Source organism: Carcharodon carcharias, chromosome 10 (genome assembly GCF_017639515.1).
Source record: "Carcharodon carcharias isolate sCarCar2 chromosome 10, sCarCar2.pri, whole genome shotgun sequence".
NCBI lineage: Eukaryota > Metazoa > Chordata > Chondrichthyes > Lamniformes > Lamnidae > Carcharodon > Carcharodon carcharias.
The window spans coordinates 45415394-45439205 of record NC_054476.1 but is presented as its reverse complement, the minus strand read 5'-3'; the positions used below and the strand labels follow the sequence as shown (position 1 = coordinate 45439205).

Sequence of the window (23812 nt, the reverse complement as noted above, 5' to 3'; positions counted from 1 at the left end):
TGAATTCAAATTTCACCATCTGCCATGGTGAGATTTGAACTCCAGTCCCCAGAGCATTACCCTGGGTCTATGGACAATATCACAATGCCACCATCTCCCCCTGATGATGATGAAAAAACCACCTCCAACCCAAAGCCCAGTGGGGAGATGTTTAAACTTGTACAAGCCCTTCCAAAGTTTGAGCAAATGGGTGCAGAGTAATCCTTTATTTCATTTGAGCAGGTAGCTAAGTAAATCAAGTGGCCAAAAGAAAACTAGACATTGCTCCTACAGAGTAGGTTGGTGGGTAGATCTCATGAGGTTTATGCATCACTTCTAGATGAGGTTTTTGTGGATTATGATGCATTAAAAAAGGCTATTCTTAGTACATATGAGTTGGTCCCTGTGGTGTACAGGCCAAAATTTGGAAACATAAAGAAACTGGCTGAGACAGCTTGAATTTGAGAGGATAAAGCAAAGTAATTTTGACTGTTGGATACGGGCATTAAAGGCAGATACAACGGATCTCTTAGAGAAATAATTCTCCTGGAAGAATTTAAAAATTCACTTCCTCCAGTAGTTAGAACCCATGTTGAATGCCAGAGGGTTGCAACAGCTAGACAGACTGTGGAGATGGCTGACAATTATGACCTGGTCCATAAATCCAAATCATTTTTCCATCAAATCAACCTTGTGAACCTTCTCCGAACTGCCTCCAATGCCAGTATATCTTTCCTTTGATAATGGGGCCAAAATTGTCCACAGTATTCTAGGTGTGGCCTAACTAGTTGCCTTGTATAATTTTAGCAAGACTTCCCTATTTTTATACTCCATTCCCTTTGAAATAAAGGCAAACATTCCACTTGCCTTCCCTACTAACTGTTGAACTTGTATGTTATGGGATTCATGCACAAGGACTCCCAAATCCCTCTGTGCTACAGCCTTCTGCAGTCTTTTTCCATTTAAATAATATTCAGCTCCTCTATTCCTCCTGCCAAAGTGCATAACTTCCCATTTTCCCACACTATACTTCATCTGCCAAGCTTTTGCCCACTCACTTAACCTGTCTATATCCCTCTGCAGACTCCTTTTGTCATCCTCACCACTTGCCTTCCCACCTATTTTTGTGTCATCTGCAAACTTGATGATAGTACATTCACTTCCCTCATCTAAGTCATTTATGTATGTAAATAATTGAGGCCCCTGCACTGATCCCTGTGGCAATCTAATAGTTACAGGTTGCCATCATGAAAATATCCCCCTTATCCCAACTCTCTTTCTTCTAACTAGTTAGCCAATCTGCTTTCCATGCTAATATACTGCCCCCAACATCATGGGCTTTTATCTTATTAAGTAGCCTGATGCGCAGTACATTATTGAACGCTTTTTGTAAATCCAAACACATTACATCTACTGGTTCTCCTTCATCTATCCTCCTAGTTACCTCCTCAAAAAATTCTAATACATTTGTTAGGCATGATTTCCCCTTCATGAAGCCATGCTGACTCTGCTTGACAAGGTTGTGTATTTCTAAAAGCCCTGCTATTACATCTTTTATAATAGACTCCAACATTTTCCCAATAACAGATGTTAAGCTAACAGGCCTAAAATTACCTGTTTAAGTTGATTTAACTATCAACATAGCTTAAACAATCCTGGGTTTTATAAATTGAGGCATAGTGTACAAAAACAGGGGAGTTATGTGAAATCCTCATAAAACATCTGTCGTAATATATCCAATTCTGGGCATCACATGTCAGGAATGATTTTAATGCCTTCTGGATGGTTCAGAGGAAATTAGCTAGTGGCTTCTGATCTGTGGAGAGACTGGAGAAGCTATTCTTCTTATAGCAGAGCTGGTTAAGGGGTGATTTAATAAAGGTATTCACAGTTAAAAGGAATTTTGATACAGTCAAGTAAGGAAGAGCTCTTCCCATTCGCATGTGGGTCAGTAAGCAGAAAACACTAAGACTAAGTAAAAGAAGCAGAGAGGAGATCAACCACTTTTTTTTACCCAGTTAGTTGCCACGATCTGCAATGCGCTACCCGAAAGGGTGGCAGGGTCAGATTCAATACTAACTCTTAAGAAGCAGTTAAAACATGTACTTGTAAAGGAAAGGTCTGCAGGGGTCATGAGGAAAGAGTGAGGGAATGGGACTGATTGGCATATACATGATGGGTCAAATGGACTGGGTCGAAAGGCCTTCTTCTGTGGTGTATGATTACATAATATAATTCTATGAAATAATTTCACAAAGGGGGCCTTACAGATGGCAATGCAAAAAGGTTCTCATTTCATCAATTCAAGCTGGATTTAAATCAAAGTCTCAAGAGATTTAAGAAACAGTGCCTGAACCACTGCACAATGTATATCAGCTTAACCATTTAGAGCAAGGAAACTTATTAAAGCTTCAAAATTCAACTTCAGTGATCTGCTTGTCAGCTTGATGTTGAGGCCAAAATTCAGTTTCAACCAGGGGTGCTTTTTAGCTGAAAAGCAATTCTGAGGTAAATAGAGCATTGAAATTTGAATTAAATAACTTTTTAAAATATATAAATGTAGTTAATAGGTGTGGAGTTGAAATTGCAAAACATACTTTAACTTAGCTGTCAATGACCTAGCTAGGGAAATTATTTATGGAAAATTATATCTGCTAAATGAGATTACATCTGTCTTAAACTGTAGTTTGCAAGAAAGCATTAACATTCATCAATATTGTTTAGAATGCTGCATTTGGGGTTTTTTATTATTTGATAGGATGTGGGCAATGCTGACAAGGGCAGCATTTGTTGCCCATCCCTAATTGCCCTTGAAATGAATGGCTTGCTAAACTATTTAAGGGGGCAGTTGAGAGTCAACCACATTGCTGTGGGTCTGGAGTCACATGTAGGTCAGACAAGGTAAGGATGGCAAATTTCCTTCCTCAAAGGACATTAGTAAACTAGATGGGTTTTTACAACAATTGTTGATAGTTTCACAGTTACCATTACTAAGACGAGTTTTATACTCCAGATTTTATTAATTGAATTTAAGTTCCACCAACTGCCATGGGAGGATTTGAACCCAGGTTCCCAGGTCATTAGCCTGGGCCTCTGGATTATGCAGTGACATTACCATTACACCACTATCTCCCCATTTGTTGAACAAAAAGGAATAGCACAGCAGGTTAGTGAAAGGCTGGCACAGTCAATATAAATAGAGAATAATGGATAACCAAGCCTGATTATAAAACAGCAATTTAACCAGTGGGTTTGAATATCATTCTTTTTTACAGCAAAAAAAACAGTTCATGACAGTCTCCAAAACCTTGCTGTAAAATTATCCCAAGATGCTATTTTTATTATTGTAACTCCATTCCTTTTACAATAGGAGGAAAGAGTTATTGTGCTTTGGGTCAGTGTTCTTTTGCTGACTGCATGAGTCAGATTCCTTGTTGTCACTGATGTGTGTTGGCCTTTAAACTGAAAGATTAATGACTGTGGTGTCAAAGTTGTAAATTTACTGTGCAATAATCTGCAGCTAATCACCAGGAAACTCTATAGCCAATGAATGTTAACTATAAAAGAGAGATTGGATATAATTGAAACAGTTCCTGAAACTTTAGGCAAGGGCGGTATTAAAACTGTAAACTTGTTTCTGGGAATTCACCACCAATAAAAAAATCTTCCTTCTAGTTTATATATAAACTAGATTGCTTCTCAACATTGCTACTCAATTAATGATGATATGAACAGAGAAACGAACAATGTCACTGTGAACATCAGCTTTCCTACTATCAAAAAGTAAAATTTCCTGCAATAAAATTAAAATAGCACAGAAATGTGGATCTTCATTATGGCAGCCACCATCTTGGACCTTTTTGCTGCCAGCAGTATGCCTAAAATGAGTGCAGTGTGAGCCCATTTCCAGGTCTGTATGTTTTGATAGAAAATTATACTTAATATTTATTACCCCTCATAAGTGCTTCTGGAACATGGAACCAAAACTCAAGTAGACTCAATAAGTTCTGTTTATGGGAGAGTTCATGTCAAGTAACATTTGTGCCACACGAGTGTCAGGCAATGACCATCTCCAACAAGAGACAATCTAACCAAATTCCCTTGACATTCAACGGCATTAACATCACTGAATCCCCTGCTATCAACAGCCTGGGGGTTATCATTGACCAGGGGCTGAACTAAACCAGCCATATAAATACTGTGGCTACAACAGCAGATCACAGGCTAGGGATTCTGGGTGAGTAGCTCACCTCCTGACACCCCAAAGCTTGTCCACCATCTACAAGGCACAAGTCAAGTATGTAATGGAATACTCTCTACTTGCCTGGATAAGTGCAGCTCCAACAACACTCAAGAAGCTCAACATCATCCAGGACAAAGCAGCCAGTTTGATTGGCAGCCCAGCAACACAGTAAACATACATGCCATCCACCAAAAGCACAGCGGCAGCAGTGTGTACCATGTATAAGATGCACTGCAGCAACTGGTCCAGCCTCCTTCAAAAGCACCTTCAAAACCTGAAACCTCTACATGTAGAAGGATTAAGGTAGCTGATTCATGGGAACATCACCATCTTCAAGTTTCCTTCCAAACCACACACCATCCTGACTTGGAAATATATCACCATTCTATCAATGTTGCTAGGTTCTAAATCTGGAACTCCTTCCTCACAGCACTGTGGGAGTAATTAGACTACACAGGCAGCAGTGGTTTAAGAAGGCAGCCTGCCACCACACTCTCAAGGGGAAATAGGTATGAGCAACATATGCTGGCCTTGCCAGTGATGCTCACACCTCATGAAAGAATATATGAAAAAATCGAGCTTCTTTACTAGGCCCAAGAGAAAGGTACAATTAAGCTTGCTACCGTTGGATTGGACCGTACTCACTATGTGCAGTATAAATTCCTGTTTAGTGAATATCCTTAAGAATGTGTGGCATAATTTCTGTGCCATAATACTGAAATGCTGTACAAATTCCTCTCCTCCACTCAGCTGGTGAATCATTGATCGAGTGCTGCCTATGATGAGCTTTAGTCTGATGGTTGAAAGTCATTTTTTAATCTAAAAGAAATTAATTATCCAATAATTTGAATAAAGCAATGTAAATAACAAAGGAAAGTGGAACTTAGTGCTAAAAACTCTAATTATCAGATTATGTGAAATAAAGTTTGCATAAACACCATAGAGTGCACTGACTTACCATGATAAATGGTACTGCTGTTACTGTTGAGATAGGATTCAACCAAAGGGGCCTGCTCCTCTGATTGCTTCATTCGGCGGGTCCGTGATCGGCTGTCAACATTTGACTGGACCATCAGGGGCTCCTGCCGCTTTTTCTTTTGCTTTTGTTCCAATAAAGCACGCTGCAAGAAACAAATGCCTGTTAATCATTGAGGAAGTTCACATAAAATACTTTCAATTTGTCTGAGGTTTGATTGAACTTTAGACCTATTCAATTCACAAAGTAACTGCTGGGGTAGAACAATGGCTTCTTTGTACTTAGACTTTGAGGTCTTAATTATCATATACCTATAAGGATATTTTAAAAAAAAGCTTCTTTTGATTAGTGAGAAAATTTTAGAAAACATCTGAATGCTTATTGAATGAATACAGTAAATTCACCATTTGCAAGATCCCACAGGTGTCACACATGAAGAAAATGCAGGCCAGAGATGGTGTTATTTTAGCGCAACCCCAATTTTCCAACTCATGCTCTGTTACAGCACAACTTCTTTTTACATGTGTGGGATCTGTGAAATTACTTTTTATAATGTGCTCAAGTTGTAATGAAAACTGAAGGGGGCAGCCAGGAGAGAGGGTTTTAAGGGAGTGCTTGGTTGAGGAGAAAGCCAGGGAAATCTTCAGGGTGATTCCGGAACAATGGGTGGTTTTGACAGAGAAGGAGGGCTGTACAGCTTATTGTCAGTAGTCAGAGGACTTTTCCTTGGTTGCCTGAAACATTTGTAATACTCAAGATTGAAATTCTGCAATGGCTTGGAGTTTCAACAACACATGCTGTCCTGATTTCTGGCTCTAACCATGGTGGGAACTCAGTGGAATTCTGAAAAAAATGACATAGACCTTCTCTGAAGGTTCAGTTGCTCTCCTGCCCATTAACAATGAGGGTCAATCTGATGTAGTCCACATGGATTTTAACAAGGCTTTTGACAAAAGCTCACATGGCAAAATGGTCAGAAAGGGCATTTAGCAAGTTGGATCCAAAATTAGCTCAGTGGCAGAAAGCAAAGTAGTTGGAGGGTGTTCATGTGACTGGAAGGCTTTTTCCAGTGTGCTTCTGCGGGCCTCAATCATGGCTCTCTTACTTTTTGTAATATATAACAATGATTTAGACTCCTCCATGTTGAACTCTACTTTGAGGAAGAACTGAGGCTGGTAAAGGCACTGAATGTACTCTGGACAGAGGTCTTCGATATCCATTACCAAGACTGGCTCAGTAGCACCCTTACAGGCCGAGCTGGCTGAGTCCTAAAGGATAAAGCTGCAATACTGGGCCTTCAGCAGGCAGCGAGGGAGCCAACAAGAGGAAAAGCCTACTTGGCCTTGTCCTCACCAATCTACCTGTTGCAAATGCATCTGCCCACGCCAGTATTGGTAAGAGTGGTCACCAAACAGTCCTTGTGGAGGCAAAGTTCCATCTTCACATTGAGGACACCCTCCATTGCGTGTGTAGCACTACTACCATGCTAAATGGGATAAAATTCAAACAGGCCGACTAACTCAAAACTGGGTATCCATGAAGCACTGTGGGCCATCATCAGCAGCAGAATTGTATGCAACCACAATCTGTAATCTCGTGCCCTGGTATATCCCTGACTCTAACATCACCATCAAGCCAGGGGACCAACCCTGATTCAATGAAGAGTGCAGGAGGGCATGACAAGAGCAGCACCAGGCATACCTAAAAATGAGGTGTGTAAGCTGGCCTAGGTTTTAGGTTTTATTTTAGTAGGATTTTGCATGCTTGCTTAGCTTGGCCATTTTGTACTAACATCATGTGAACAGGAAAAGAGGCCATGTTGATGTTGTTAACTTTTTACAACAAACTCACCCAAAACTGTGTTACAAAATGTTCACTGACTAGCAACAAATGATTTCATTAGAAGGAAGTACCTCAATTACTCTGGTAATTGAAGGATAAGTAATTAATAATCGGTAGTTAATTAGAAGTCGGTTTATATTCTTTCTGTATTTCTCTATTAACATTTCTTATGGCAGAATTAAAGCATTATAACAGCTGGGAAAAAAATGACATAAGCCTTGGACTCCGTCCCTCTCAGGAAAACACACTGTCCTTGACTGTTAAGTCTGTCTTAATGAATGGCATTCCTGTAAATGCATCGAGAGAAGCAACAAAGCTTAAATGAAGGCTTTTGTTCTAACTTTAAGACAATGTGCGTAATTAGCAACAAACAATAGAGTTAACTCTTTTCACATTACTGACAAATTATAGGCTAATTAGCCATTTCCAACAACTTTGCTAAGGTTGGCTTCCAACATCTTTTGAGTATAAAAAAGGAGTTACAGGAACCACATTTATGTACATCAAGAGTGGAAGAACGGGTTTAGATCTTTGGGGGCAGTTGAGCACTGAGTGTGGTTAGTACTGGGACTGGTTCAGTAATGGCTTGCCTGCCAGTCGAAATCCTGGGATGGTGTAGTGCTTCTTGGAGGCAGTGATGTTTTTTTTTGTTGGTGCAAGGAGTTGAAAGCTGTGTATCCATTTCTCTTGGATTGATCACCCATTTGAAAACATGAAGTTGGTACAGTTTCATTTTAAATAGATAAATAATTTTCCTATAACCCTCCGAAATTTGTTAACTGATAAGTTTTAGTTCATTGAGTAAGTTGACTACTTTGTCTGTAGTTGATTGATAAGTTTTTGATTGATTGACAATTATACTGTTGTTTAAAATTTGCTTATAATCAATAAACTTTGATACTATTTGTCAATTTGGTAATAGTGTCTTTGATGGTTATATCTCTGATTAAATGAACTTAGGTCATGTACAGCTGAATTAAAACAAGCCTAATTTATCAAAACACCCCTTTTAAAACTTACAGGTGGCAACCTGGTGAAGTTACAACACAGGGCTAATTATATGCTGAACATTGGAACTGCATACAATAGAGCTAAGCGATCCCACTATCAACGGATCGATCTAAGCTCTGCAGTCCTGCCACATCCAGTCATGAATGGTGGTGGATAATTAAACAACTAAATGGAGGAAGAGCATCCACAAATACCCCCTTCATCAATGATGGGGAAGCCCAGCACATCAGTGCAAAAGACAAGGCTCAAGAATTTGCGACCATCTTCATCCAGAAGTGCGAAGTGGATGATCCATCTTGGCCTCCTCCGGAGGTCCCCAGCATCAACAGTGCCAGTCTTCAGCCAATTCGAGTTACTCGATGTGATGTCAAGAAATAGCTGAATGCACTGGGTACTGCAAAGACTATGGGCCCTGACAATGTTCCAGCAATAGTAGTGAAGACTTGTACTTCAACCAGGCCAATTACCATTCCATCTGTCTACCCCTGATCATCAGCAAAGTGATGGAAAGTGTCGTTGACAATGCTATTAAGCGGCACTTAGTCAGCAATAACCTGTTCACTAAGGCTCAGTTTGGGTTCTGCCAGGGCCACTAACCTCAGTACAGCCTTGGTTCAAACATGGACGAACGAGCTGAATTGTAGGGGTGAGGTAAGAGTGAATGCCCTTGACATCATGGCAGCATTTGACCAAGTGTAGAGTCAAGGAGCCCTAGCAAAACAGGAGTCCATGGGAATCAGTGAGAAAATTGGTTGGAGTTATACCTAGCACAAAAGAAGATGGTTGTGGTTGGTAATCATCTCAGTCTTGGAACATCACTGCAAGAGTTCCTCAGGGTAGTGCTGTAATCTGCAAGGCTACGGACCAGGTGTTGGAAAGTGGGATTAAAATGAACAGCTAGTTTCTTTTTCGCCAGCGCATTTACAATGGGCTGAATGGCCTCTTTCTGCACCATAAATTTTCTATGATCTAGTGTCCTAGATCCAATCATCTTCAGCTGTTTCATCAATGATCTTTGCTCCAGCATATGGTCAGAATTAGGGATGTTCGCTGATGATTGCTCAATGTTCAGCACCATTCACAACTCCTCAGATACTGAAGTAGCTCATGTCCATATGCAGCAAAACCTGCAATATTTTGGCTTGGGCTAATGAGTGGCAAGTAACATTTGTGCCACACAAGTGCCAGGCAATGACCATCTCCAAGAGAGAATCTAACTATCTCCCCATGTCATTCAATGGCATTACTATTGCTAAATCCCTACTATCAATATCCTGGGGGGTTACCAGATTTGACATGATTGAAGAGGGATTAAAGGCAAGTTGAGGAGTACCTTTATACCTAGAGGGTAATGGGAATCTGGAACTCACTACTAGAAAGGGTGGTAGAGGCAGAAACCCTCCTTACATTTACAAAAACACTTGGGGCAGAATTTTGCCCTCGTCAGGTGGGCTCGGCGGGAGCGGTCGGGAAGCCAACCGCCACCTGCAATCGGGGCCCAACCGCGATTTCACGTTGGCGAGCCAGTTAAGACCCACCCAGCGTGAAACACGTGCTGCTGTGCTGCCTGTGTGGTGGGGGGAGAAGGGCAAGCACACAAGTTCGCGCACGCGTGCATGACTCTGTCACATGAGCAGGGACATGTTAGAAGTTAGCTTGAAAATTTTTTATTTTATTTTTAATCACTGAATGAAACCTCATCCTGCCCGTGGTTGGACGGGCAGTGAAAAATTTAATTGAATTGGTACTTTAATAGTCTGAGTAGGCCTGTTAATTGATGGCGGGCAGGCACGCTGCTAACTCTCACATGCGTCCGCGATCGAAATATTGCGCAAGTGTGCGGTGAGGTCGAGACGCTCGCCCGACTTCATCGTGCATCATTTTACACTCATTCGGGTCCGGCGCACACCCGCCTGACAAGCAGAAAATCCTGGCCTCGGTTATGCTCCTGAGATGCGGTAACTAACAGAGTTACGGACCAAGAGCCGGAAGGTGGGATTAACCTTAGAAAGCTCTTTCTCAGGCAAAACAAGCTCAATGGGCCAATGGTCTTCTAAATTTTCAATGTTTCTAAGAACATGTCACCTCAAAACTCATCATATCATTGAGCCGCAAAGAAAAATCAAACAGCAGCATCATTTTAATCTTACAGTATGAGTGCTTCCTCTGGGTAGCTGGACTTGGTTCACTGAAACCTATACTGCTGCTTCACCTGTGTGCTAAATTAGGATTAATGTTGTGAGATTGGTTGCTGGAAATGCAAGCATTCCCATGGATTGGGTCAGGAAGATTCGTAGGCTGAAATGAAGCTGCTGCTCTTGCTTCTGAGTCAGATGGTTGTGGGTCCCAAGTCTCATTCTAAAGAGTTGAGTGCATAATCTACATTGGTACTTCAGTGTACTACTGAGGGAATACTGTATTGTCCCAAGAGCAATCTTTTCGGTGAGAAATTAAACTGTGGTCAGGTGGCTGTAAAAAAGAACCATGGTACAATCAATGTTGAGCAGAGGAGTTCTCTTGGTAACCTGGCCAATATTTATCCATCAACCAACCGCACAAAAAAATATCTGTTTGTGTTTAAATTGACTGCTGTGTTTTCCTAAGCCATAACAGTGAATACACTTTAATAACAACAGCCCCAAGTTTAACAAGGATGGGGTTTCCAAGCTGGGCTGCAGAGTTTCGGTTGGGAAAATGCTGTGGGAAGCAAAAGCTTGTAGGACTAGAGTACTTTTTTAATTCTTTCATTGGATGTGGGTATCACTGACAAGGCCAACATTTGTTGCCCATCCCTAATTGGCTTGCTCAGCCATTTCAGAGGGAAGTTAAGAGTCAGTCACAAAGCTGTGGGTCTGGAGTCATTTGTAGGCCAGACCAGGTAAGGATAGCAGATTTCCTTCCCTAAAGGGCATTAGTGAGCCAAATGAGTTTTTCTAGCAGTCAATGATAGCTTCATTGTCACTATTACTAAGGCTAGATTCCAATTCTGGATTTTATTCAATTAATATTCTCTCAGCTAACGTGGCAGGATTTGAGCCCATGTTTTCAAAGCACTAGGCTAGACCTCAGGAACGCTAGCCCAGTGACATTACCGCTATGTCGCTGTCTCCCCAGGGTAGTACTGTTGCTCCACCTGGCCCATGAGCAGTGATGTGGACACGTACTTTTCCACAAAGCTGTCCTCAACTCCTTGAATTTGAGTTTCCCAAAGCTCAGGAAACAGAGTCAGCCAGGGTAAACCTATAAATTGTCAATCTCCCAGCCTCATGACAATATTTAAAATGGCCAATACAACCTATGGGAGCAGATTGATTTACCGCCCCTTATCCCGCCTCAGTTAAAATCAGGAAAGGGCAACTTGGAAGTGGATTTGAGTTTTTAAAATTTTCATATCTCACCTGATCCCAACCCACCTGTTTTTAGGGTTAGAATTCGCCCATTGTAAATCATTTTTGATCTGGTGAAAGTAGCTTTACAAATGCCCCAGTGGAAACATCTGTGGTAATCAGTGGAACAGATATGGTACTTGGAGTGGGGAGAGAGAGAGAGAGCGAGAGAGAGAGAGCGCTACTTGAAATGCAAAGAGTGGAATGGTCATTTATAGCCAGAAGAATTGGGTGCATTCTCAAGCTGAATCCGATATTTACCCAATGTTACTCAATGTTTCACATTACTGATGTGCTAGTCAGTCTCTGCCTGTGAATGTTAAGACTAAACACCTCACTTGTACAAAAAGAAAATTTCACATTTACATTGTCTTTTCTGCTGGTTATGGATTGCGGGAGAAGTTCTGAACATGGAACAAGGAACTGGCTTGAGGTTGCCAAAAATAATTTTTGTTTATTTTGGAATCTCCTCCAGCTATCAAAAAGTACAATATAATTCCCAAAAGTAAAAGACATTTACAGCAATTCTGAAAAAATGTTTACAGTGTTTTTCGTGACTATATTCCCATAAATACATGCTTCTACCAAATATTGATTTTTAATTCAGCGGTTGGAAACAGGGGAGGTGATGGTGTAGTGGTATTGTTGCTGGGCTAGTAATCCAGAGACCTAGGGTAATGCTCTGGAGACCTGGGTTTGATTCCCACCATAAAAGGTGGTGGAATTTGAATTCAATAAAAATCTGCAATTAAAAGCCTAATGATAATCATGAAACCATTGCTGATTGTTGTAAAAACCTATCTGGTTCACTAATGTCCTTTAGGGAAGGAAATCTGCTGTCCTTACCTGGTCTGGACTACATGTGACTCCAGACCCCACAGCAATGTGGTTGACTCTTAAATGCACTCTAAACAAGGGCAGTTAGGGATGGGGCAATAAATGCAGGCATAGCCAGTGATGCACCATCACCATGAATGAAATTTAAAAACAAACTTTAAAAAGGCAGATTTTTTGAAACAGACTGAAGTGACTTCAATCTACATCAACATGGCTGACACTAATTTACATTACTATACATTCCACATTCCATCCTATGGTGAGGGGATAGCAAGTCTGCAAAAGTCACCAGGGTCAATGACCGCCCCAGGGGCTGTGAAAGACCTTCCTTCTTGCCCTATTGACATTTCTATGGAAATTGCTGACAGAATTCAACAGTAGAAGACAAACCATTCAAAGGTTAATTGCTTGGACAAAAGGTCTCGATTTGTAAGATAGCTCCCCAGACAAACTAATCGAGTTATAATTGGAATATACAGTTATGTTTAAATTGCTGTCAGTTGGAGAGAAGTCAAATGGCAAGCCAAGTTCTTTGTGTTAGTTTTAAGCACATGGTATTAAGCTAAACAGAACTAGCAGTTGAGCTGAGCGGAGCTCCTGCCTCTCTCTCTCTCTCAACCCCTCTGACAAGCTTGGACCCTGTCTATTTATTTGACTGTGTCTCCATTTCAGTAGACAGAGATTTTTAACAAAAAACTTCAATTCCACAGGAGCATCTCCAGAGGGGGAGAAATACCAGATACAGCTTTGGGCCGCCTCAGCTTTGGAAGCAAGACCATCGGATTCCACCTAAGGAAACAGCTAGGTACAAATTGTGAAATTCTTCCATTTCTTATGCATTTTAATTTGGCCAATCTATCCTCCCATAGCCTGAAATCTGTATTTGTGTCTGTGAGCTTCAAATGTGTGTGTGCACATGCATATGCAGAAGTCGGAGGGTATTTTTCACCTTTTACTTATATCGGTTTAAATATAAATAAACTAATCTCTTTGTTAAACTCAAGAAAACCTGCTTGACTAGTCCTTTATTATCACAGCATGTAAACAGTTTAAGTACACATTAAAATTGGTAAAATTTATCCAAAATGAGAAACCTTCTGTGGTCAACGGTGGAAAGGGAAAAAAGGGGAGTCCTTCGACCTCTAACCTGGACTTAACAATATCAAACCTCTATTTGCATTACCAGTAATTTAATTTACTGGTAAGGAGCTCTTGGGAGCCACAGTGACCAGAATGCATTCATTAGGAAGAGGTCTCACGGGCAGTTCCCGAAACAATTTGAGGAACCACAGCATTAGGAAAGGGGATTACAATATATGAGGGAAAAGCATCGTACGAAAGAAGGAAGTCAGCAGCTGAAAAAAAGAAACACAAAAGGAGCAACAAAGGTTTATACAGAAAGGAGGAATGAAAGCCAAAAGGACAGAAAATACTGGATTAGGAGCATGGAATGTTTGAGAGAAGGAAACAAAAGGAGTTAATACCATGGACAAACTCAGCAGGTCTGGCAGCATCGGCAGAGAAGAAAAGAGTTGACGTTTCGAATCCTCATGACCATTCAACAGAACTGGTTTCCCAATAAATAAGATCTCACGATTTAAAAATTGCCTTCTGTTGCTATACCACCTCAAGTTACATACATAGCAATCCACAAATGGTGCTGTAGCCATATGGCTAAATGTGAACTCAGGAATTTAATAGATCGGAAAAATGGAAAGCATACAATAGGCTTTGTTTATCTGGGGAAGTAAGAAAGGTTTTCAGATACGTAAAATCTACTGATTGTTTCTCCAAAAGGTACAAGCTTTAAAAACGTAATGTTGACTCCATCTCAAAAGTTTACATAGAAAATGTCAAAATTCAGTTGGTACATATCTAAACAATCTAATAAAACTGCTGTAGGTAGGCCTCAAGACCCATGCTAAGATGAGATAAAATAAAGTTCTTAGTTGTCTGTTTCGGAATTTACTTTTAAAAAAACCCTTCTCATTCATAAAAACCATTTACATTTAAATTCCTTCAATTGTAATATGCCTTATAAAAACAAACATTTCATTCAAGTGTTTAATCCCGCATAAAAATAAGCATTGGAATACATACTCCCACTTCAAAGTGTCTATAATCAGTTGTAGCTGTCAGTCAAACTGTGAAATGGCAGGCATCCCACTGAGATAATGGAAGGGTGTGAAATCTGTCATGCAGTACTAATCCAATAATGGAAACCCTCAGACTTATGTCAACAGACAGAGTGAAATAGCAAACATTTTTTTTAAACACTCCACACAGTTTTTTTCAAATATTTAAAGGGCAGGATTTTAAATTTGACAGCTGCTTTTGACAGTTGCTTTTGACAGGTCCAATGAGTAAATGATCTTTTTACCCACATTCATACCCACTTTTAACAATTCCAACGGGCACCTTACCTCTCTCAAAGCGCACCAAAGGTGTCCCAGGACCATGTACAAAGGGGTACCCTACCACTCCAAAGAACTCTGCTCCTACCAGGTCTAATCTGCACACCTCATGTTTCCCACTCCTGGCTAATGAAAACCAAACATGGCTGGAGGCAGCTTCTATTTCATATGGGTAGTTGCCTCCATGAAGTGCGCGTACACAAATCCCAACCCCCCCACCCCCACGACGAGAAAATAGTAGGTGCCATGTTTGGGGGAGGGACAAATGGATTTTGGCCTCCTTCGCCATTTTTGCAGTGACAGAGAGGGTTGTCGAAAATCCATGCCTCAGGAGTTGGTGGGGGGTATGGGGGACTGTTGGTGAGAAATAAGTAAAAGGGATGCAGGAACAGAGACACATGTGGGTGCATGAAAAGAAACCACTGAAGGCGGCAGGGCAAGTAGAGAAAGATGTTAAAAGGCATACAGAATCCTCGGCTTTATTAATGGAAGCACAGGGTGAAAAAGTAAGGAGGTTATGCCAAACCTTTCTTAACACTTAGGGCGGAATTGTCCCAGAAGTTAGCAAAGTCTAATATCAGGCTGGAAAATTGGCATTTGACCTGTTGACGGCAATGGTGGATTTTACCCTCGTATTGTGTGACACTTTGTTGAAAAAAAGCAGAGGCACGGGTTTTATGTCAGATCGCTGGCGGGTTGGCCTCTGATTCTCCTGCACCGCCATGACCTCAGGCCGTCAGTAAACTGGGTGCCATATTTAAAGGCCACCGCTGCACAGACTAACACTCTTTAAGAGATAGGAAGCGGCTGGGAACTGATGACTGCCAAAGGGAGGAAACATGCTGCCCAGATTTAGCAGCGCCTCTCTCGAGAGCATACTGGACACAGTGGAGGCCTGCTGCAATGTCCTCTATCCCCACTCTGGGCGAAGAACCTCATCCAAGGTGACAATGCCAGCGTGGGAGGCAGTGACAGTGGTGGTCAGTGCCAACGGCCTCCAAAAGAGGCAACCACCCATAGCTGAAAGAGGATGAATGATCTCTATTCCACCAGAGTAGGTCACTCTTCTCATCACTCTCAACTCACTCTCACAAACCCATCACGCATCCATATCGATCACTGCAGCTCAAGGGGCATCGCTATACACACTTTCACCTGCCCTGCGGGTCGTGTCCTCATCCCGTCCATGGCACGACTCACCACCACACGTGCCGGGCATCCTTCTCATCTGGCCTGACAGGTGTCCTCCTTACGTTTTCTACATCTGTATTCATGCCAGACAAGTTGGCAAACAACGAAGGAAGAGGCCACAGACTGCTGGAGGAATGTCTGACATCTAGGTAATCACAGACTTTGAAAACAGAGTCATCCAGCTGGCTGCTGACGATGTGGACTGTTCCTGTGCCAATGGTGAGGTCGGCAGCACTCAGCCAAGTGAGGATCCAGCAGTGTAACATCCATCAGACAACAATGCTGTGAGTCAGTTCCCCTGCTCCACAGTCCCCTGTCATCCACTAATCATCTTTCCATCTGGAAGGCAGCCAAGGGGGTCCATGAGTCAGGTCCTCGACTCCAGCTCCGAGGAAGAGGAATCCTCAGACACTGGAATTGAAGAATCGTCATAATGCTCACCAACACCCTCCACCAGCACACAGACACACTACTTGGTGGGATCTAGTTCTAGAGTAGCGATGGGGTCAGAATCTGGCGAACACATCACACTGGCTGATCCACAACAGGCGGAGACAGGGACTTCCCAGGTTGCCTGCACTCAGAGGACTCCTGGAGGCCAGAAATCTACTGAGGCCAAGTCAGATGAGGATCCTTTGGATTTGGTCATACCTCCGTTGCTGGAGCTGCAAAGGCAAACCAGGGAACATCGAGAAGGGATGTCCGCTGCATTCCTCAGATTGCAAGGCACGATGGAGGACTCTGTCTGCCTTCAATCTGAAGTGATAGCGTCGGCATGCCAATGCACTAAAGTCAACATTGGTAGGATGGCAGGTGCCATGGTGACCTTGGTCCAGGACATTGGTCCTGCACTGCTGTAGGAGCTGCACTCCATCGCTGAGGCAATTGCTGGCATCCATCAGTGTCAACATGAGAGGGGAAGGGCCATCTCGAGCTCACTCCAGCTGCCCCTTCTTCTCAAGGAGTCAGCCAGGGGCCAGCAAGCTCCCACAGGAAGGCGGATCAGCATGTGCCCAACCCCAGGGGCAACCACTCTGGTGACTCCGGGAGTGTTAAGCCCATCCGAATCCTCTCTTCCTGTGACCCCAGCAACTCCAGCTCCTCAGCTGGAGTGGAGGGTGCCACTGCCACACAGCAGGACCCTGAAAGCAGGCCAAGGCCTTCCAGGCCAAGGCCCTCCAGAGGACGCTCTGACAGGGCATAGCAGTCAGTAGGCTGCCTCTACCTCCACTGTGAATGTCCAGGGAGGACCAAGATGTTGTGGCAGGGTTAGAAACAAGGGCAAGAAGATGTAGTTGCATAACATGGGCATGGGTGTTAATCGCTTGTGCTTAATGTTGACCATTGCAAATATACTCCTAAGAATGTCTCCTTGGTTATGGCTCCTTGTTATGATGAGCAGTGTTCATGTCAACCAGACTCATCAGGACACTCGCAAGAATACCAATATAAGGGAAAAATAACAATTTATACTGTATATGAAGAGAGTTATGATTGGTTTGCAAATGGCTGTGCCATGGAGAATGCACCACTGAAGGTAACTGATGGTTAACTGCCAAGCATTGTTTGAAAGTTAAATCAGGCAGCTTGACTCTGATTGGTCAAGGCATTGCCCTGAAGAATGAGCCACAAATGGCTGTCACTTATTTTGTTTAGCTGAAACAGGTGCAATGCATGTACATGTACTTTCTGTCTGCAAAGAACAGGGCCCTGTGAATTAATACATGCAGCTTCCAGTACATGTAAATGCACCACACTGTGAGCCTGACTGACGATCTTAAATTGGTTGCAAGTGTAATTTTTAACACACTGGGGATTATTTAGCAAATGTTGTCCAATTATGGAATCACATCTAATGTTGGACACTGCGTTTTGAGTTTTGCAAACATGGGCTGGTTGGGTACAGTCTGTAACTTGATTGTTGCGAACAGTGGCTGGGACATGCTGTTTGATATGATCAGCCAATATTTGGAACATATGGCCTACATACCTAGTATCACACTGGCACTGAAATTCATATACCACATTACTCATTTGTGTGATAGGCCGAACGTCTTTTTGGCTTGATAGCAGAATCTTGTTAGTGGTGAATACCACTTGTGTTGCTACCACATAGTAGCAGCGTGAAACAGTTGCTCAAATTTTTGAGATACCTTGCCCTGCCAGGGTAATCTGAGGTAGACTGGACGCTTTTCAGGGCCGAAAATGGCAGCCTTAGTTTGTGTGATATAGAGCGCAAAATGATCTGATCAGGGTAGCCATTATCCTGCAGGATGCCTTTGATGTGCCCTATTTCAGCATCAAGCTTGCATGGTGAGCAAATGGATTGGGGTCTATTTACAAAGTTGCTGATAAAACCAATCTTACAGTGTGTGAAACTGTAAGAATCCCAAAACGTGTATTGACCATTGAAGGTGGGCTTGTGGTAGACTGTAGTAGAGAATCCCCTGGCAGATTTCTCAACTAGTACGTCAAGAAAGGGGAGTTTATTTGACTGCTCCATTTCAAAGGTGAATTTGAGTGCAGGATGGAGCGCATTATGACATGTAAGGAAATTGTTATATGGAGCTGTGGATTTAAATATAGCAAATGTATCATCCACATAACGGAAATATGCGAGGGGTAGGAAGTTAGATGTCATTCCATCGATGACACGTTTCTCATGGAACCCAATAAAGGTGTTTGCGAGAGCTGGACCTGGAGGGGATCCCATAGCAACACCATCTATTTGGGCATACATGCTGTCATCAAAACTGAACTCAACTGCATGAATTGCCGAGTTCATAAATTCAGTGAATACTGATTCACGCAATGGTTGCGGGTCTAGATTGCCATGCTATAGTGTTACACAATGATTGCATTAGCAAAAGTACTTCCTCAACTGTAAAGCACTTTGGGACATCCTGAGGGCATGAAGACACTGGCCTGGATTTGCATGGAGTTGGGGAGGTTCTGTGGAGGTGTGAAAACGGCAGCCGGGACCTGACTCCAGGTTTCCTGATCCCATTTCTAATGTTTCTGATTTTCACTAGTGCCATTTAAGGGTGTGAGTTGGTTCAGGTCATGAACCCACATCCTGGCTCCATTGTGGGGATAAGGATACCCTCGCCTCCACAATTTTTATGGAATCCAGCCAGCTTTTAAAGGACTCGTGGTTCATGATAGGAGTGAGGGAATCTTTTGAAAGGTAAGTTCAAAAGGTCTTAGTCATGCCCATCATGTCAAGCTATGTCCCACCACCCAGCCCCCCATGGCCCCATATGCCCTCTATGCAAATCCATGGCCTTCCACCCACCTGTATGGCATTTCCTAACCTCCTTGCCAAGCTTTGGCACTTCCATGAATGCATAGTCTTGACTGAGAGCCCAGACATCTATTAGGGTGATGAAGCTGTTGAGCCCCAGGGAAACATTGCTTGATTGACAGCTCTGACTCTTTGGTCTATTCTAACAATTTCACAATGTTTATTTACACAAGACAAAGACGTTTTAAGTGCTTACAGTTTCTTCTATTGATACTTTAAGTGGTCTGGTGATTGACACTTTTATTGGGCTCTAACAAAAGAGATTTTTATGAATGAATGACTGTCTTTTTAAAGACTTTTTAACACATCCTATTGTCACGATAGGGTTCATTGGTTCTTTACAAAGTGCATAGGGGGAAAATGGGCATGGAAATGCCATTGTTTGGCATAAAGGGTATGAGGTGCCATGGGGATGGATAGAGGGGCATATCTTGGAATGGAAGGTAGGTATTAGAGGTCATGGGGGGGAGGGGCATAGCTTGGCGGGCAAGATATGAGGGGTGATGGGGGAAATTGGGGTCATAGCTCGGCATGGAAGCAGCATGGGGTGGGTGGAGGGCATGAGGTGTCATGGACGGGGCATGGACAGTATGTGCGGGGTGAGGAGGTGTGAAGGTGAGGCTAGAGGATCTTATTGTTTTTATTATGACTGGACAAAGTCCCAAAGCACCAAGGTGGACCTTTTAACAATCTACCTTGGCACCCAGTAGTCACTGTGTCTGCCTCCGAACTCTTTTCTGGGGCAGTGGGCTGGACCCCTGTTAGCACCCTCCCCCCGGAACGAAAATCCTGTCTTCGCAGACACTATCTGCTGAGGCAGGCATGCCAAGTCAGGAAATTTCCCAACTCCCGCTACTGTTCTCAAAGATGAAAATCCAGTTTTATATAAATGCCAGGATTTCTTTTTGCTTCTTTTCTTATTTTTCACTTTTAAAACAAAACAGAAAATGGTGGAAGCACTCAGTAAGTTAGGTAGCATCTGTGGAAAGAACAGAAAAGTTAACAATTCAGATCTCGTGTAGGGTCCACATCTGAAACATTAACCTGGCTGTTCCCTATGCAAATGCTGCCTAATTTGCTATTTCCAGAGTTTTCTGCTTCATGTTTCAGATTTCTAGTATCTGCAGTATTTTACGTTGTGCACTTTTAAAAGACTGCTCCCTATTTTGTTTCCCAAGTAATTTTTAAAAGCACGACATCACCCAAAGAATTTACATTCGCTGATAGTAAATGGTTATTTTGCCGATCATTGGGTATTGGGTGATTCAAATAATGTGTTATAGCATAGTCTTGATAGAGTGAGAAGAATTTCTGCCCAAGGAAAACAAATGCTACTAGCTACAGTGTGTGCGGCACTATCCCTTACCTGTCTGTCAAGCTTCTGTTGTCGCAGGTTGCTGCCCTCATCATCCAGAACACTGTGAGGGAAAACAAGCACAAATAATCAATATGTGTCTGCTTGAATTTAATATTATAGATTGTGCAGGCCCAGGCCTGAAATCTCAATAGTATCATGGAATCATACTGCACAGAAAGAGGCCCTTAGGCCTATCATACCTGTGCCCTGCACTCTTTGAAAGAGCTACCAAATTAGGCCCACTCCTCCGCTTTTTCCCTCTAGTTCTATGATTTTTAATTTTTCAGTTGGGGGAATTTTCTAAGAATTTCACACATTATTTTGCAATTAATTTATTTTTTTACCTCAGCTAAACACCAGGTATTTGCTTCCCATTTATTGTTAGTTAATGCACAGTGCTGCATTTTTCTGGAGCTTTTGGATTTCTTCATGATAACAAAAAACGCACAGGTAGCTTGAGTGTGTCAGTGGAAATCTCCCAACCTGCCTCTTCCAGATAAATTTTTGAAAGGGAAGCCAGATGGATGGTTGTGATGAGCCAAAGTGCTTTATCACACCAGGAAAAGAAAATACTCCAACAGCTCCTGATATCTGATGACTCAGACATTGGTTACCCCTGCCTGGAGGAGAATCTACTGCACAAAGCATCTGAAGGGCAAAAAGTGAAGTCAAGCGGCAGAACCTTCCAAAACCCCATGTCAATGATGGCAGCTCACATGCAACAGGAGACCAATTGCAAAATCCCAGGTACATTGTCTGCAATTTTCTATCTGTCAACGTCAGTGGATAAAAAAACTACAAGCAACATAACCAGGCCCCGGAGAGCTTCAGTTAGCAAGCTTCAGAGTAAAAAAAATCATGTTAAGAAAACAGTCGTCCACTGTTCTAACGCAAAACATCAGTTTCAAAACCTTATACTTACAGTACATTTGTCTTGGTCATTTTACTACAAAGAACTGAGATTATTTTCAATGACAGTTTGGCTTGATTCACATAGAAACGTTTGGACCTGTCAAGTTTTGTTAATGTGTTTATTTCCTCTGGTAAGGCCAACGCATCGCTAGAACATTAAGAAAAAGGACTGGAGGCATACATTTCAGCTTCTACTGAAACAACTGTTTACATGTGGAGAAATTGTTATGCTATACTGAAGAGTGGCATAGAAACTCCTATGGATTTCTGTGTGTTCCCCTACAGTTAATGAAACATCCTGCACATTAAAGCATTGCCTTTAGCATCTTTACAGGAGAACTATGTACTGTGACAGTGCTCTGATCCCAGTAGATGGTTTTTATAACTCAGCATGAGGAAATGCCTTCCCCTCTGAGTATCTTTAATGCAATTCTGTCATTTGCAATGTCTGAATTTATGGTGATTAAATCTTTATCCTCACAAAGAAATAAAGGCCATGTTTTAGAGAAAGGTTGCCTCAAGAGGGGAAGAAAGCTTTAGCAGAGGAATTTGCTTGGTTGGGATATGGGGCTGAATTGAATATTACTGCCAGCAGGCGGCAAAGACAGGGGCAATTCCGTGTCGGGCATTTCCAGGAATCTCAAACCGATTCTGTGACCATCAGGCAACTAACTGCCTGGTATCAGGGTTTCTGTTCCTTAAGGTTGTAGATCCTGCCTCCACATCTGCTGGCCCAATTGGAAGGCTGGCAGCTCTTCAGTCCCAGCAACAGCACCTGGCCCAACACAGCTTCGTGGATGCTGCCCCGGAACCAAGATGAAGCTCAGTCAGGCTCATCAGGGCCAGTTGGGAAGGCAACTGTGAGGGGTAGTGGGTCCCTGGTGAGAGCTTGGGGTGGTTGGTGTTTTTTGCAGGGTCAGCTTTAACTGCCAGAGTCCCTCCATGGACAAAGAGTACCTGATTAGGAGGGCCTCCCCGAGCCAGCAGGAAGGCTGCCAGCTTTCACTGGGCAGTCTCCACACAGTGGGGGGGGGGGGGGCCCTCGCCACTGGCAGACATCTTTAAGTAACCCTTAATTGGCCACTTAAGGGCTTCAATTGGCTCCTGGGCAGGAAGGCTGCCCTCAACATTCCCCGCCACTGAGATAATTGCACGGTGTCAGGAAGGTGATGGACACTCCGTACTCACCTTCTCTCCTGATTCTATGGCCTCCTCTCATCTCACAACCCACTCCTGTGGGCTGAATTATACTCTGCCCATGGTCTGTGAAATGCACTATCATGAATGAAATAGTAGGTTGAAACAGATTTTGTACTACATCGAAACATTTCTTGTACTGTTCAGGTGGTGATTTGCACTGTGTTAATTTATGTATGTGTCTTTCATAAAGAGAAATGTATCCAGCTTCCTGTGACCTGACAAATGTGGTTTAACAGGGGTGTTAACCCAATGTGAAATAAATGTATTAATATTTCTATTAAAAAGTGTAAAGATTGGTTTGGAAGGGTTGAACACATCAATGGGAATATCACATAGTATATTGCTAAAATACTCAAAATAGGTTATTGGACAGAGAGACAGAGTGTGTTTGCGAGAGAGTGCACATGAGATAGTAAAAGATCCTAAAATTTGGATGTTTCACTAATTTGATTAAACACTCCACAATTACAACTGTGAGAATCAGCTTTTCTTGTCCATTCTAAATTAATTTGGAAGGAGTTTTTTTTTAAATCTACAGCCCTGCACCTGAACTTCCATCTTTTTCTACTTTCTCTCCTATCTCCCATCAAGCCCTCTCAGAGTTCATCTTGCCCTTAAGACCACATCCTGTTCCTTGATCTTATGCCAAACAAACTGCTGACCACCAAATCCCCTTCCGGATGCCCATCTAAACTGAATATTAATCATTCCATCTCCTCAGGCAGGTTCCCTCTCTTCAAATCTGCCATTATCACCCCCTCTTCAAAATCTATCCTTGATCCCCCAGTCCTTGCAAGTTACCATCCCATCTCTAACCTCCTTTTCCTCTTCAAAATCCTTGAACGTGTTGCCACCCCATCTTTCCCAGAACTCCATGTTTGAACCCTTCCAATCAAGTTTGTGCCTTTGCCACAGTACTGGAATGGTTCCTGAAGTCACACATGTGACTTTCACAATCATAAACTTCACTCCTCATCTGCCTAAATTAGTGTGCAACATTTCACACGGTCGACCACACCATCCTCCACCAATGCTTCGCTTCTGTTGTCTGGCTGGGTGGGACAGGCCTCACCTGGTCCCATTCTTACCTATCCAACCATGGCTAGAGAATCACCTGTAATGGCTTCTTTTCCCATTCCTGCACTGTTACTTCTGGAGTC

The 23812-nt window shown here is 42.6% G+C and overlaps 1 protein-coding gene across 1 annotated transcript in view; it reads right to left on the bottom strand.

Annotated features, from left to right (window-relative positions):
• The window catches only part of tub (TUB bipartite transcription factor), a 276378-nt gene that overhangs the window by 110019 nt on the left and 142547 nt on the right, over nt 1-23812 (bottom strand). The window contains exons 2-3 of the mRNA XM_041197977.1: nt 20550-20601; nt 5181-5343 (exon numbers count right to left, since the gene is read on the bottom strand). Of these exons, the coding sequence (XP_041053911.1) occupies nt 5181-5343; nt 20550-20601 (215 nt within the window). The remainder of the gene's footprint in view (nt 1-5180; nt 5344-20549; nt 20602-23812) is intronic.